At 43.7% G+C, this 14024-nt stretch overlaps 1 protein-coding gene across 1 annotated transcript in view; it reads right to left on the bottom strand.

The window, feature by feature from the left end:
• The window catches only part of SHANK2 (SH3 and multiple ankyrin repeat domains 2), a 569301-nt gene extending 555494 nt beyond the window's left edge, over positions 1 to 13807 (bottom strand). The window contains exon 1 of the mRNA XM_065403513.1: positions 13604 to 13807. Within this exon, the coding sequence (XP_065259585.1) occupies positions 13604 to 13807 (204 nt within the window). The remainder of the gene's footprint in view (positions 1 to 13603) is intronic.
• Between the last annotated feature and the right edge of the window lie 217 nt (positions 13808 to 14024).

Here is a 14024-nt window from a genome sequence, read left to right as displayed (position 1 = left end):
CTGATGATGTTCAACAAGGACAAGTGCAGAGTCCTGCACTTAGGATGGAAGAATCCCATGCACTGTTACAAACTAGGGACCGAATGGCTAGGAAGCAGTTCTGCAGAAAAGGACCTAGGGGTTACAGTGTACGAGAAGCTGGATATGAGTCAACAGTGTGTGTTGTTGCCAAGAAGGCTAACAGCATTTTGGGCTGTATAAGTAGGGGCATTGCCAGAAGATCGAGGGACGTGATCATTCCCCTCTATTCGACATTGGTGAGGCCTCATCTGGAGTACTGTGTCCAGTTTTGGGCCCCACACTACAAGAAGGATGTGGAAAAATTGGAGAGAGTCCAGCAGAGGGCAACAAAAATGATTAGGGGACTGGAGCACATGACTTATGAGGAGAGGCTGAGGGAACTGGGATTGTTTAGTCTGCAGAAGAGAAGAATGAGGGGGGATTTGATAGCTGCTTTCAACTACCTGAAAGGGGGTTACAAAGAGGATGGATCTAGACTGTTCTCAGTGGTACCAGATGACAGAACAAGGAGTAATGGTCTCAAGTTGCAGTGGGGGAGGTTTAGGTTGGATATTAGGAAAAACTTTTTCACTAGGAGGATGATGAAGCACTGGAATGGGTTACCTAGGGAGGTGGTGGAATCTCCTTCCTTAGAGGTTTTTAAGGTCAGGCTTGACAAAGCCCTGGCTGGGATGATTTAGTTGGGTATTGGTCCTGCTTTGAGCAGGGGGTTGGACTAGAAGACCTCCTGAGGTCCCTTCCCACCCTGATATTCTATGATTCTATGATCAGATGTTGGGTAAAATGAGATACTTTACTATTCCAGAACCTTGGCTCCAGGATTGCCACCTTTCTAATTGCTCATAGGATCATAGAATCATAATTGGACCGTGAGGCCCCGCCCCTTCTCTGCCTCTTCCCCCAATGCCCCGTCCCTGCTCTGCCTCTTTCCTCGAGGCCCCATCTCCTTCTCCACCTCTTCCTCCAAGTCTCTGCCCCTGCTCCCCTTTCCCCCCAAGACCCCGCCTCCATCACTTGCTTCTCTTCCCTCCTCCCATGTCGCTCACTGGATCATCTCCACCTCCCTCCCTCCCTTACCTAGGCTCCCTCTGCTCTGGGAGCATGGGAGATGCTGCAGCCTGACAAGGAGCCTGGCTGCAGGTTGGAGACCGCACTGGCTAAGCAGGGGCTGGCGTAGGTTAATGATCTGGAATCTCCCCTCGCCCTGCAGTATCTGGATTTTTGTATGGTCAGTACATCTGACTGGACACTGCTAGGTCTTCTTTTTGACCAGATTTTTGGTCTAAAATCGGGCACCATGTGCTCTCTATAAAAGCTCTGGAGAGTATTATAGATACTAACTGCCTCTCACATAAGACACATTGTATTCAGACTGCTCTTAACTTATGGCTCAAATAAGTAAGACTTAATATTGCTTTACAGTTCTTTTACATCACAGATTTTCAAACCCTATTCTCTATAAAATAAAGCCAGTTTTCCATGTAAGGAATTTCCTAGGTTCCACTGTGATTATGTTTAACAATGTGGAGCTGCTTCCTATTTAAAATAGTTTCCAATTAACTTTTCCCTTTTCTAAAATAGTTTTCACTTCTCTGTCCATTATCAACCCTCTTTCTAATCTGCAATAACCACTTCCTTCCACAAGGGCTCACCCCAGAACAAATCCTGCTTGCACTCTGTCTTTTCTGCTCCGAGAGACAAGGTGGGTGAGGTAATATCTTCTATTGAATCTATTGTTGGTGAGAGAGACAAGCTTTTGAGCCACACAGAGCTCTTCTTCAGGTCTGGAAAAGGAACTGTCAGTGTCACAGCAAATGCAAAGTTGAACAGATTGTTCATCATAAGTAGTTACCACATATTTTACCCCATATTATACCCACATATTATACCCCTCTGAAACCTATCACATTATAAGGGACCATTCAAGGTAGAGCAGCCCATTAACACTTTTCTGCTTCTGGCTGGCTAATAGATTACTTAAACTCTTTGCTGTCCAGCCTCTCACAACATTTGCAGCACTATTTCAGTATCTCTGGCCTTGTCTTCACATACTGCACTACAGTGGTCAGTGAAGTTAACCAACCTCCCAATGAGGTGCTAATCAGGACTTCCAAAAAGGCAGAGACACAATGTCTGCTGCTGCCCCTTCACTTAAGAGGGTGCAAACTCTCTCCTCCAACACCACTGGGAAGAGAGGCCTGATCCTACTTGCTTCCCATTCTTTAAAGGTGATCCGCACTCATGGCTGGCCTTACCATGAGGCGAACTGAGGCGGCCACCTCAGGTGCCAAACTGTGGGGGGGGGCACCACTAGGACCCAGAGTGTAGAAAATTGTGTCTGCTGCTGGTCCATATGTATTCTTTCTGCTCTAGATGCACAGAGATGGTGGAGTGCTGGAGGAAGGAGGGCACAAGAGACATAACAGGCAGGCAAGAGAAAAGGTAAGAGAATAACAGAAAGCAGCAGGAGCTGCAGGGAGAGAGAGGAGGAGGAGCCTCTTATGTACCTCTCTAGCACCCCCAAGAGCCTGGACTAATTAACACCAACTTCTCAGGGAGCTTCCTGTTTCCTGCTGCTTCCCTGAACCCACTTGAGGAGAACAGGCAGTCAACTGAAGTAGTAGGAGCCAGTTAGGGCCTTAAGATGCTGATATCTTCCCTCACTCAGGCCCTGCTACCAGCCTGCTTATTCGTCCCCTTCAATTGAGTGTTGAGAGCCACTATAGCTGGCAGAGAACAGCAGTCATGAGTGAAAGAAGAAAACACCCTTCTGGGGCAGCGTTCAGAAAAAGAAAGAAAACAAAGAAGCTTTTCTATCTAAGCAGGAAGGAGCTCCGTTGAGATACATAGACACAAATGTTCACGGTGAGCCTTCCGGCCCCAGTGAGGATGTGAGTGGTGAGGAGATGCCTGATCTTCCAGTTAGTCAGAGTGCAGGTGACCTGGCAGCTACTGCAGCATCCATATCTCCATCTCAAATGGATGTAACCATGCACATTCCTGAAGAAAAGTGTAGATCAGAGAAGAGTGTGGTGGAGATGCAAGAAACAGCTGCTGCTGAGTTTAGTTCCTTAAGCCTAGATGATCCAGGACTGTGGACCCACTTGAGCAGTAGCCTGAGGGACTTCCTTGTACTGCATGGGCCATAGCAAGTGAAAAACGTCATGTTCCCCAAAGACAATGAAAATAGAAGTTTCCATCCAACACATTACTGGCGTGAAATCCCCAATGGTGACAAAGTGCAGAGGCCAGGGCTTATATACTCAAAAACCCAGAATGCTGTATACTGTTTTTGCTGTTTTTGTTGCAAACTCTTCCAGTCTAATGTTCCAGCCACATTGAGTTTGTAGCGGGGTGGACACCCACTCCTGCCCTGAGGGGCTTAAAACAGCCCTAGGAAAGGGCTGTGGCAGGAGAAAACAGCCCCTGGGCTGATTGGGGGAAGCAGGCAGAGCGGCGGCCACGCCCCAAACAGAGCCCAGCTGGCCCCTATATAAGAGGCTGGGAGCCAGAAGCTCAGCAGTCTCTCTCTAGCTGTAGAGGGAGACGGGCCTGGCTTCAGGGAGCTAGAGACAGGGTACCTGAGTAGAGCAGGTCTGGGGAAACGCAGAGGAGCCGGGGCCCCAGGCTGCGGCCTAGCATAAGGCTAATAGCTACTGGGGGTTGCAGAGGGCAGCCCAGAGGTAGGCAAAGGCAGCAGGTCCAAACCCCCTTGCCAGTGATGAGTGGCAAACACTGCAGTCTGCACCAGGGAACGGGGGCTAGTTGCTGACTGGCAGTAGTCTTATACTGAGGCAAGGTGGTGATAGGGGGTGAGGGTTCCCCTGGGTGGGGAGACCCCGAAACCGAGGGGTTACTGCCAGAGGGGCAGCATCCCAGAGATAGGGGCACTGGGGTCCTGGGAGGGACACGGGGGCCAGTGGTAAGGTGGCTCACCGGCCTGCAGAGGGCGCTCCGGAAGCTGGACGAGCTAATTCCCGACAGAGACCAGCAGAAGGCGACGCAGGGGTGAGTCCGCACGCTTACAGGGTTCCATGGGAACAAAGGACTGGAAAAATCTGGCTAGAAATCTCGCATGCCATGAGAACACAGCAAATCACCATAGAGCATTCCATAGCTAAATATGAGTCAACGGTGTGATGCTGTTGCAAAAAAAGCAAACATGATTCTGGGATGTATTAACAGGTGTGTTGTGAGCAAGACACGAGAAGTCATTCTTCCGCTCTACTCTGCCCTGGTTAGGCCTCAACTGGAGTATTGTGTCCAGTTCTGGGCACTGCATTTCAAGAAAGATGTGGAGAAATTGGAGAGGGTCCAGAGAAGAGCAACAAGAATGATTAAAGGTCTTGAGAACATGACCTATGAAGGAAGGCTGAAAGAATTGGGTTTCTTTAGTTTGGAAAAGAGAAGACTGAGAGGGGACATGATAGCAATTTTCAGGTATCTAAAAGGGTGTCCTAAGGAGGAGGGAGAAAACTTGTTCACCTTAGCCTCTCAGGATAGAACAAGAAGCAATGGGCTTAAACTGCAGCAAGGGAGGTTTAGGTTGGACATTAGGAAAAAGTTCCTAACTGTCAGGGTGGTTAAACACTGGAATAAATTGCCTAGGGAGGTTGTGGAATCTCCATCTCTGGAGATATTCAAGAGTAGGTTAGATAAATGTCTATCAGGGATGGTCTAGACAGTATTTGGTCCTGCCATGAGGGCAGGGGACTGGACTCGATGACCTCTCGAGGTCCCTTCCAGTCCTAGAATCTATGAATCTATGAATAGGTGGAAAGAGCTTGAGATGAGATTAAGGTTAAAGGCCACCATAGATGATTAGCATCAAGAGAAGCTTGCATCAGAGTCTCTTTACTGGCAAAATATTCTGAAAAGTCTCATTGCCATTGTGAGACTGCTTGCTACCCAAAACCTAGCACTGCGTGGCACTTCAGATCAGCTGAATGTGCCAAACAATGGAAACTTCCTTAAAATTGTGAAGCTGATGGCTGAGTTTGATGCTGTATTCCAGGAGCATCTAAGAAGAGTCACCACCCAAGAAATGTATACACACCACTACCTTGGAAAAGCAATTCAAAATGAGATCATACAGTTACTGGCAACAGAAGTCAAACAGAAGATTGTGGCAGATCTGAAGTCAGCAAGATATTACTCTGTTATTCTGGACTGCACACCTGACATCAGCCATATGGAACAAATGACTTTAATGGTGCGTTTTGTAACAACAACAGAACCTAGTGAAAATGTCCCTGCAATGGTGACTGTCAGAGAGCATTTTCTAGAATTTATTGACATTGATGATACTACAGGAGCTGGTATGACAAATGTGCTTCTTAAAAAACTGGAAGATAGGGGAATTGCGATAGCTGACATCAGAGGTCAGGGCTACGATAATGGTGCCAATGTGAGAGGAAAGAACAGAGGAGTGCAGACACGGATCTGAGAGTTAAACCCTTGAGCTTTTTTTTGTCCTATGCAATTCTCATTCATTGAACTTGGTGGTCAGTAGTGCAGCATCAGTTTCTAGTGAGGCTGCTGAATTTTTTGATGTAATTCAAAGCATCTGTGTATCTTTCTCTGCATCAACTCCTGGATGGCAAATTTTGAAGCAACATCTGGGAACAACCACTGAGTGCCACACGATGGGAAAGTCGAGTGGAGGCAATAAAGCCTATCAAACAGCAAATTGGGAAGATAGATGATGCCATAGTTGCCATTATGGAGGATAATGCTATGACCGGAACTGTTTGTGGGAGAACAGAGGCAGAGGGAAATGGAATCACCAGAAACATACATAACTTCAAATTTCTGTGTGGCTTAGTGTTGTGGCATGACATACTGTTTGAAATAAATGTTGTAAGCAAGAGACTCCAAGGTGTTGACCTTAATATATCTGGAGCAATGGAACAACTGGACAAAAAAAAGTCATACCTACAGTCTTACCAGTCAGATGAGAGATTTCAAAACATTCTGAAGAGTGCACAGAAGTTGGCAGAGGAACTTCACACTGAAGCTATTTTCCCACCCATTCAAGAATACAAGCATCACTGAAGAAGACGACATTTTGATTACGAGGCACGGGATAATCCCATAAGAGACCCCAAACAGCAATTCAAAATTGAATTCTTTAACCAGGTGCTAGACTGTGCAATACAGTCAGTTGAAGAACGTTTCATGCAGCTCAAGGAACACAGCAGTATATTTGGGATGTTTATGATATTCCAAAACTCCTCACTATACCTGAAGAAGACCTACACCAGCAATGCAGGGCACTAGAGACAGTGTTGACACATGATGACATGCGCAATATTGATGCGAGTGATTTAGGTGATGAACTGAAAGCTTTCAAGATACATTTCAGCAGGATCAACTCCAAAGGCTGTTCTGGAATATATGTGCACAAATAAGATATTATTACGACTTAGATATTGGCATAGAAAGTACGCTTATTAAGTTTACGGATGATACCAAACTGCAACTGGGAGGGATTGCAACTGCTTTGGAGGACAGGGTCAGAATTCAAAATGATCTGGACAAATTGGAGAAATAGTCTGAGTTAAACAGGATGAAGTTTAACAAAGACAAATGCAAAGTGCTCCACTTAGGAAGAAAAAATCAGTTTCACACATACAGAATGGGAAGAGACTGTCTAGGAAGGAGTACGGCAGAAAGGGATCTAGGGGTTATAGTGCACCACAAGCTAAATATGAGTCAACAGTGTGATGCTGTTGCAAAAAAAGCAAACATGATTCTGGGATGTATTAACAGGTGTGTTGTGAGCAAGACACGAGAAGTCATTCTTCCGCTCTACTCTGCTCTGGTTAGGCCTCAGCTGGAGTATTGTGTCCAGTTCTGGGCACCGCATTTCAAGAAAGATGTGGAGAAATTGGAAAGGGTACAGAGAAGAGCAACAAGAATGATTAAAGGTCTTGAAAACATGACCTATGAAGGAAGGCTGAAAGAATTGGGTTTGTTTAGTTTGGAAAAGAGAAGACTGAGAGGGGACATGATAGCAGTTTTCAGGTATCTAAAAGGGTGTCATAAGGAGGAGGGAGAAAACTTGTTCACCTTAGCCTCTCAGGATAGAACAAGAAGCAATGGGCTTAAACTGCAGCAAGGGAGGTCTAGGTTGGACATTAGGAAAAAGTTCCTAACTGTCAGGGTGGTTAAACACTGGAATAAATTGCCTAGGGAGGTTGTGTAATCTCCATCTCTGGAGATATTTAAGAGTAGGTTAGATAAATGTCTATCAGGGATGGTCGAGACAGTATTTGGTCCTGCCATGCGGGCAGGGGACTGGACTCGATGACCTCTCGAGGTCCCTTCCAGTCCTAGAATCTATGAATCTATGAATAAGATGTCCACCCTCTTTCCAAATGCTTTTGTTGCTCTGCGCATACTTCTGACACTTCCTGTAACAGTTGCCAGTGGAGAACGCAGCTTCTCCAAGCTGAAGTTAATAAAAACACATCTACGCTTCACAATGACACAGGAGAGGCTGGTCGGCCTTGCAGCTGTCTCAATAGAGCATGAGCTGGCCCAGACTGTGGACCTTCAGGACGCAGTTCAAATCTTTGCAACCAAGAAGGCACGGAAAGCACTGTTTTGATTATTCAAACAGATAAAAATGCCAGTGTTTACTATGCAGACAAGAAAAGTTACATTTGCTGTTCAGGCGTTTGAAAGTTAAGTGTTACTTAACATTTTTGAACAAGGTATTTTAAGTTGTTAGTTCTCCTTTATTGGGGTAGGTAGCAGAGCAGTACCATGAGAGGAGTAGAACAGGAAGAAAGCAGAATTGAGACCTTTCAAAGTTTTGGCCCAAGCGAGGGGGGATGGGGGCATCATTTGAGCTCACCACCTCAGATGCCAAAATGTTGTGGGCCGGCCCTGTCCGCACCCCAGGACACTAGCAGGGAATACTCCCCATAGTCAAGAAAATGCAAAGATTGCAATTATTATTATTTATTTCTATTGCAATAATATCTAGAGAGGTCTTGAGCAGGTTGGAGACCTCATTGTGCTAAACGCTGCACAGACACATAGGGTATGTCTATACTACCTGCCGGATCAGTGGGCAGCGATCGATCCAGCGGGGGTCAATTTATCGCATCTAGTCTAGATGCGATAAATCAACCCCCGAGCACTCTCCCGTTGACTCCTGTAGTCCACCAGGTTGAGAGGCAGAGGCAGAGTCGACAGGGGAGCGTCAGCAGTCGACTCACTGCAGTGAAGACACTGCGGTGAGTAGATCTAAGTACGTCGACTTCAGCTACGTTATTCACATAGCTGAAGTTGCTTAACATAGATCGTTCCCCCTCCTTCCCCCCCCCCCACCCGTGTAGACCAGGGCATAGTAAATGACAGTCCCTTCCCCAAAGAGATTACAACTGTGCCCTGCTTCGACACAAACGGCTTAAGGGCAGCAGGGGAGATTCTTCACAACTTTCCCTCCACTATATACTCACTCAAAGGCCAAATACAGTGTGGCCCATTGCATTATACTATTTTTGTCATAAAATATCTACCCTAAAATATACAGGAAGTACAACATGGCTGAGTTAATGTGGCTCTTGAACCCATACATTTTGCATTCCTGGCTTCTTCTTTTTCTGTCTGTGCAACCAAAATAAAACAGTTTTTTGTCATCATTGTGCTGCATATGTGTAAATTGTGTTTAAGCAGTCTGTGCCCTCCATTTCCTTGGTACTAGCAATGATCTCAGAAATTATTTTATATACTGAGTTTAATGCCTTTTCTTGGTGTGAACACAATCTCCACTTGCTGTAATGTGTGTTACACACACGCAGTAAGGATAACATATTCCTCAAATAACAGAGACAATGAACAGAGACAACAAGAAATTACTATATATTACAATAAATAGTGATTTCATCTAGACAAAGAACTAATGTAGCAGTTGAAAAACAGAACTACTTATAAGCTTCAGTGAGTTTGCTGAAGCCTTTTCAAGGCTTACAATATTTATGCCACTACAGCTGACAAAGCATGTTAGAGTTCCAGGTCAGAATAAAAGCATAGGAAGGTAAATTTCACAGAGCTGGTGAAAATTTACAAGTTTTTCTACAATAACACATCTTTCCCTATGATGTTCAATGTTTGATCTAACATGCGCAATGAAATAAAAGTGATGAACACATAGTCAATGTAGAAAAAGGATAAGCCTTTGTTAAAAATAGAAAATCAGCCATTTACTCAAAGTCCTGAAATTAGCTTTTTTTTTAAACTGATTTAGTCTGAACCTTGATTCTGAAATGATAGTCAAGAACAAAAACACAAAAGTAATTTGATGCAATTTTGTTCTCCTTTTATTAAGCAGTATAATTTTAAAACATCTTTTCTGCTAAAGTAATTGTAATTATATAGGGAGTGGGGTAGAAGATTGTGTTTGGCTTGTAGCTAAAATACAGAACTGGAGATTTGAAATCTATTCCTGGCTCTGCCACAGCCTTTAAGTGTAACTTAAGGCACTTCACTTAATCTTTCTAAGTCTCAGTTTCCTGGCCTGTAAAATGGAAACAATAATGCAGTCCTACCCTCACACTGGTATTTAATATATTGGGCTTACTTTTGATCTCACTGCTAGTGTACATCTGGAGTTACAGTTGTTTGGAAAATTGGGTTTATTTTTATGTACATTTTTGATGAAAATGAGAAAAAATTCATTTTTGTTGGAAGAACAAAAACCCAAACCCGGAACATTTTGGAGTTTTTTTCCCGTACAAAAACATGAACATTTTGAGGAAAGCAGATACTTTCTGATGAAATTATTGTTTCATCGAAAACCTAATCTTCTGTTGAAAAAAAGTTTTGATGGAAATTTTTCAACCAGCCCTAATCTGGAGTAATTGAAAGCTGCATCTGGTCCATTAATGTTTATAAAGTGTTTTGAGATGGGTAGGACTAGAAGTAGAAAGGGTTATCAAATAATTTTATTATTGTTACATATCAGAAATAATTCATAAACTGAGAGCTCTTCAACACAGCTAGTATCTTTCTAGCACTCTTTAATAGCAAAGGAGCACTGTTACATGGAATTCAAATCCTTTAGTAATACTACAGTGTCTATTGAGAACTGAAATGTGTGGGAGATGGAAATAGGCATGGACAAAATAAAAAAGCTAAATTAAATCTACGACAACAAAGTAACAGCAAAGCAAAGCAGGAGCACCTCATCAACACCTTTATATAAGCCTTTGAAATGTCACTGCTAAAAAAAGCAAAATAGTCAGTTTCGACCATTCACATGAAGAGGATTTTGTGTTGTAACAAAGCTATTAGCAGGCAATGCAGTTCTACGAATGCAGCAAAATGGCCCATATTCACAAATCCATTTTCGGTCCAGAGTTAATAAATTTAAACATTTTTAAGTGGTCAGGACAGTGGGGCTATGCTCAGGTGTAGGAATCTGCCTGCTCAGATCAGATCAAAGTTCTGGGGCCTAAGTCATTAAACAATAAAAATCTAGAGCCATGCTGCAAAGCACCAATACAATTAAGGTGTAACAACAATTAAGCGTAAAACTGACTTGATGTAGCCATTTTAATCAAAAGATAGGCTGGTGGGAGCAGGAATAGAGTTCTAGTCATGCCAAGGTAGACTCTAAAAACCACAGTGGGGGACTTTATTGCAAGCCATAAATATTTTTACAAATGATCCATTTAAGTGTCAAACACAACAGGACTTCCGTCTGCCAAATCCAAAACAAAAGTCTGCAGGCTCAATGCAACCAAGTTCCAGAGTAAAACAGCAAAACCACCCTGGCTCTCCTCAGCTCCTGCTCCTTCCTAGAGAACCTCCTTTTCTTACTCAAGATCCAACACCCCATAGCACTTCCCCTTCTTAGAACCCAATCATTAAACAGTATACAACCTAATCCTGTACCATACAAGTCAATGGGAGTTCTGCCATTGACTTCAGTGGAAGCAGGAACAGGGGATGGTTGCATGTTTAAAGCAGTGTTCTAGAAAGCCAGAGGATTTGGGCACAATGCTCAACTCCACCACAGATTTATGTGACCTTGGGCTGAAATTTTAAAAAGAGCTTGGGGTCCATCATTAGGGCCAGACTTTCAGAATAACCTGGCCACAAATGTCACAGGAGGAACAGCTGGGTGCTGAACACTTGTAAAAATCTGGCCTTTATTTAGGTACCTAAAGTGGTTTGGCAGTGATGGGGCGCACATAAGTACTTAGATTAGAGCTGAGTAAAATTTTTGGACAAAACTTCATTTTTCCAAAAAATGCACTCAGGTGGGCCTAAACATTTTGAAAATTCACATTAAATTTACTAAATTGTTTCCCCACCCCCACTCCGCACAATCCAAACCATTCAAGATGTTTCTGTTTGAATTTTTCAAAATGAAATGTATAGATTTTTGAATTTGAAATGGCTATTTTTTTTTCAAATTTTATTTCCATTTTATTTTTTTAAAAGATAAAAAACCTCAAATAAAATGAAATGTTTCATTTCAGTTTAAACAAGTTTGACGTGAAGCAACATTTTTTTGACTTTTTTATTTTGCTGAAAAATTTGAAAAATGTTCGTTTTGGGTTGACCGGAAGCAAATATTTTTTTTCAATTTTTTTGGTTGGGTACACACTACAGCTTCAGTTGGTGTAAGTTATGTCACTCAAGGGTGTGAAAAAGTTACATCGACCTAAGCGCTGGTGTGGATAGCGCTGTCAGTGGGAGAGCTTCTCCTGCCAACATAGCATCTGCCGCTCACAGAGGCTGGAGTAATTAAGTCGACAAGAGAGCTCTCTCCCATCGGTTCAGAGCATCTGCACTAGCAGCACTACAGCAGCGCAGCTGCATCGGTGCAGCTGCGCCAGTGTAAGCTCTCTAGTGTAGTCATAGCCTAAGAGCCTTCCTCTATTAAGAAGAGAGAATTAACCTCGCCCTGTCAGCTTCCAGACTAGGATGGCCGGGTGCCCAGTTTTCAACCAGAAAGTCCGGTCAAACAGGGGACTTCACAGTGTCCGATCAGATCTACTGACAGGACACCAAAAATATGGTTACTGCAGGTAGGGAAGATGCCAGGTCATCACTCGCACCAGCCCCATCTCAGCCAGGACTACCTCCTAGCTGTGTCGGCCAGCTGCAGCTCCCAGCCCCAGCTTCACAGGTGAGTCCCTTCCGAACTGGGCGGGAGGGGGGAAGGAAAGAGGAGAAGAGCAGCAAGTGATGGGGGTGGGAGGAGGAAGAGGAGCAAACAGGGGGCAGGGCCTCAGGGGGAAGAGGCAGGGCCTGGCGGGGCCTCGGGGCAGGGGCACAGCCTCAGGGGAAGAGGCGGGCAAGGGAGGTTCTGGCACTCCTGCTGGAACGTCCAGTTTTTAAATATTAAACAAAGTTGGCAACCCTAGTCCAGACAGGACTTCTATATTCTACTGCTTCATTGAAAAAAAAAAGGAAGAAATAGTTTCAGCTTTTAACATGCATATACCCTAAATGGCAGCATGAAATGACATAGCACGTGTCTGCAGAACAGAATTTATTTATAAAATCATAATTGAAAATAAAAATAAATTTAAAAAGTGTGATGCCTACTGTCAACTATCAAAATGCTAATTTAGGAAACAGTGCTCAAGAAGGCCCAATATTATCCAAGGAATTAATCATAAACTAGGACAGCTCACAGTCCTAGGTAAAGTCAATCATTAATTCCCAGGAAATTCTCCAAGATGAGATCATTATAGCTAATGTAACAGTTGGGGAGCAGGGAAGGGTAGGTAGTTTGTATTTATGAAACCACAATGATCCCAACCGCCCAGGGGGGCATGTTTTATGTTTCCCCTCCAGGTCACCTTTAAATAGCATGTGTACCCAGATGGGCAGCAGGAATGTGGGGTCCAGGCAGCCATCTCCAACACCATTTTTATGCAGCTTCCCCAAGCTGAATGTGCTGAGGATGGTGCAGGCCTGATGGGATGGATGGCAACAGCAGGAGGGATCTATCCATACCTGTCTCCTTCTCTCTCTCTCTTTTTTTTTTTTTGGTAAGGTGGGGGTTGGGGTGGGGAAGAGATTTTGGTGAGCATCTCACCATCACCTCAAGGTCACATCCACAAGCTAACAAACAGTTCTCTACAGTGTCATGGGAAGAGAAAATGTAAAAGATGGTGAGGTGCCAGGCAGTTTTAGAGATGACATCTGCATTCTGTTTTCAATCTCTGTGTTCCACTGTGGTTATAGTTCTCTAGCTCTTCTTGTTCTCAGCCATTCACAAACCTTCTGAAACTTCCCTGGTCTGACCCTTCTTAAAAACACTTTAGACATAAGGTCACAGCATCAAGTACATATGTGAGACTAGCTATATTGGTTAGGCTGCCTGTCAGTATAATCTCTTTAGGACAAACACCCATTCTGGTGTCTCATTTGGGTCATAACTGTGGAGGTCGAAACAAAATAGGACATCAGTCTTGGGCACTATGAAATTTTTAGCATAATAAGCCAGATCTTCAGGTGGTAGAAATTGAAATACTCTATTGACTTCAATTTACCCCCAGCTGAGGATCTGGCCAAACATTTAAAAACCTTATAATGCAATTCCCCTTACCGTTTGCTGTAGGTCAGGTATTATAATTCGTATCACTAATGTGTTGCTCCTATTGTCTTCCATTCTGCTGCTTAGTTTCTCTGATGTAGCCCTGATAGTATCATAAATAGTTTCTTCTTTGGAGCTGTCTGATTCAGATTCGACAGAATAATCTGAAAAGCTTTGTGCCATCTCATCTTCACTTGATGTTGGACTGCGAGGCATGTTCAGTTTCTCTTACTTCATATGGCTATCAACACAAAACACAAGACAAAGGCAAATTATAGGTAAAGTTTCAAACCTGGTTCAGATTGAGGTTTTAGTGTATTTTTTAAGCTAATGTACACTTAACAATGAAGTTATCTGTTTTCTCTTACCTCTTTTTCCCTCCCCCCATTTGTATGAGTTGGCAGAGTGCAATGGAAATAATGTGGTTAGCAGT

Source organism: Emys orbicularis, chromosome 4 (genome assembly GCF_028017835.1).
Source record: "Emys orbicularis isolate rEmyOrb1 chromosome 4, rEmyOrb1.hap1, whole genome shotgun sequence".
In the NCBI taxonomy this organism is placed as follows: domain Eukaryota; kingdom Metazoa; phylum Chordata; order Testudines; family Emydidae; genus Emys; species Emys orbicularis.
This window is presented reverse-complemented; position numbering and strand designations above follow the sequence as displayed.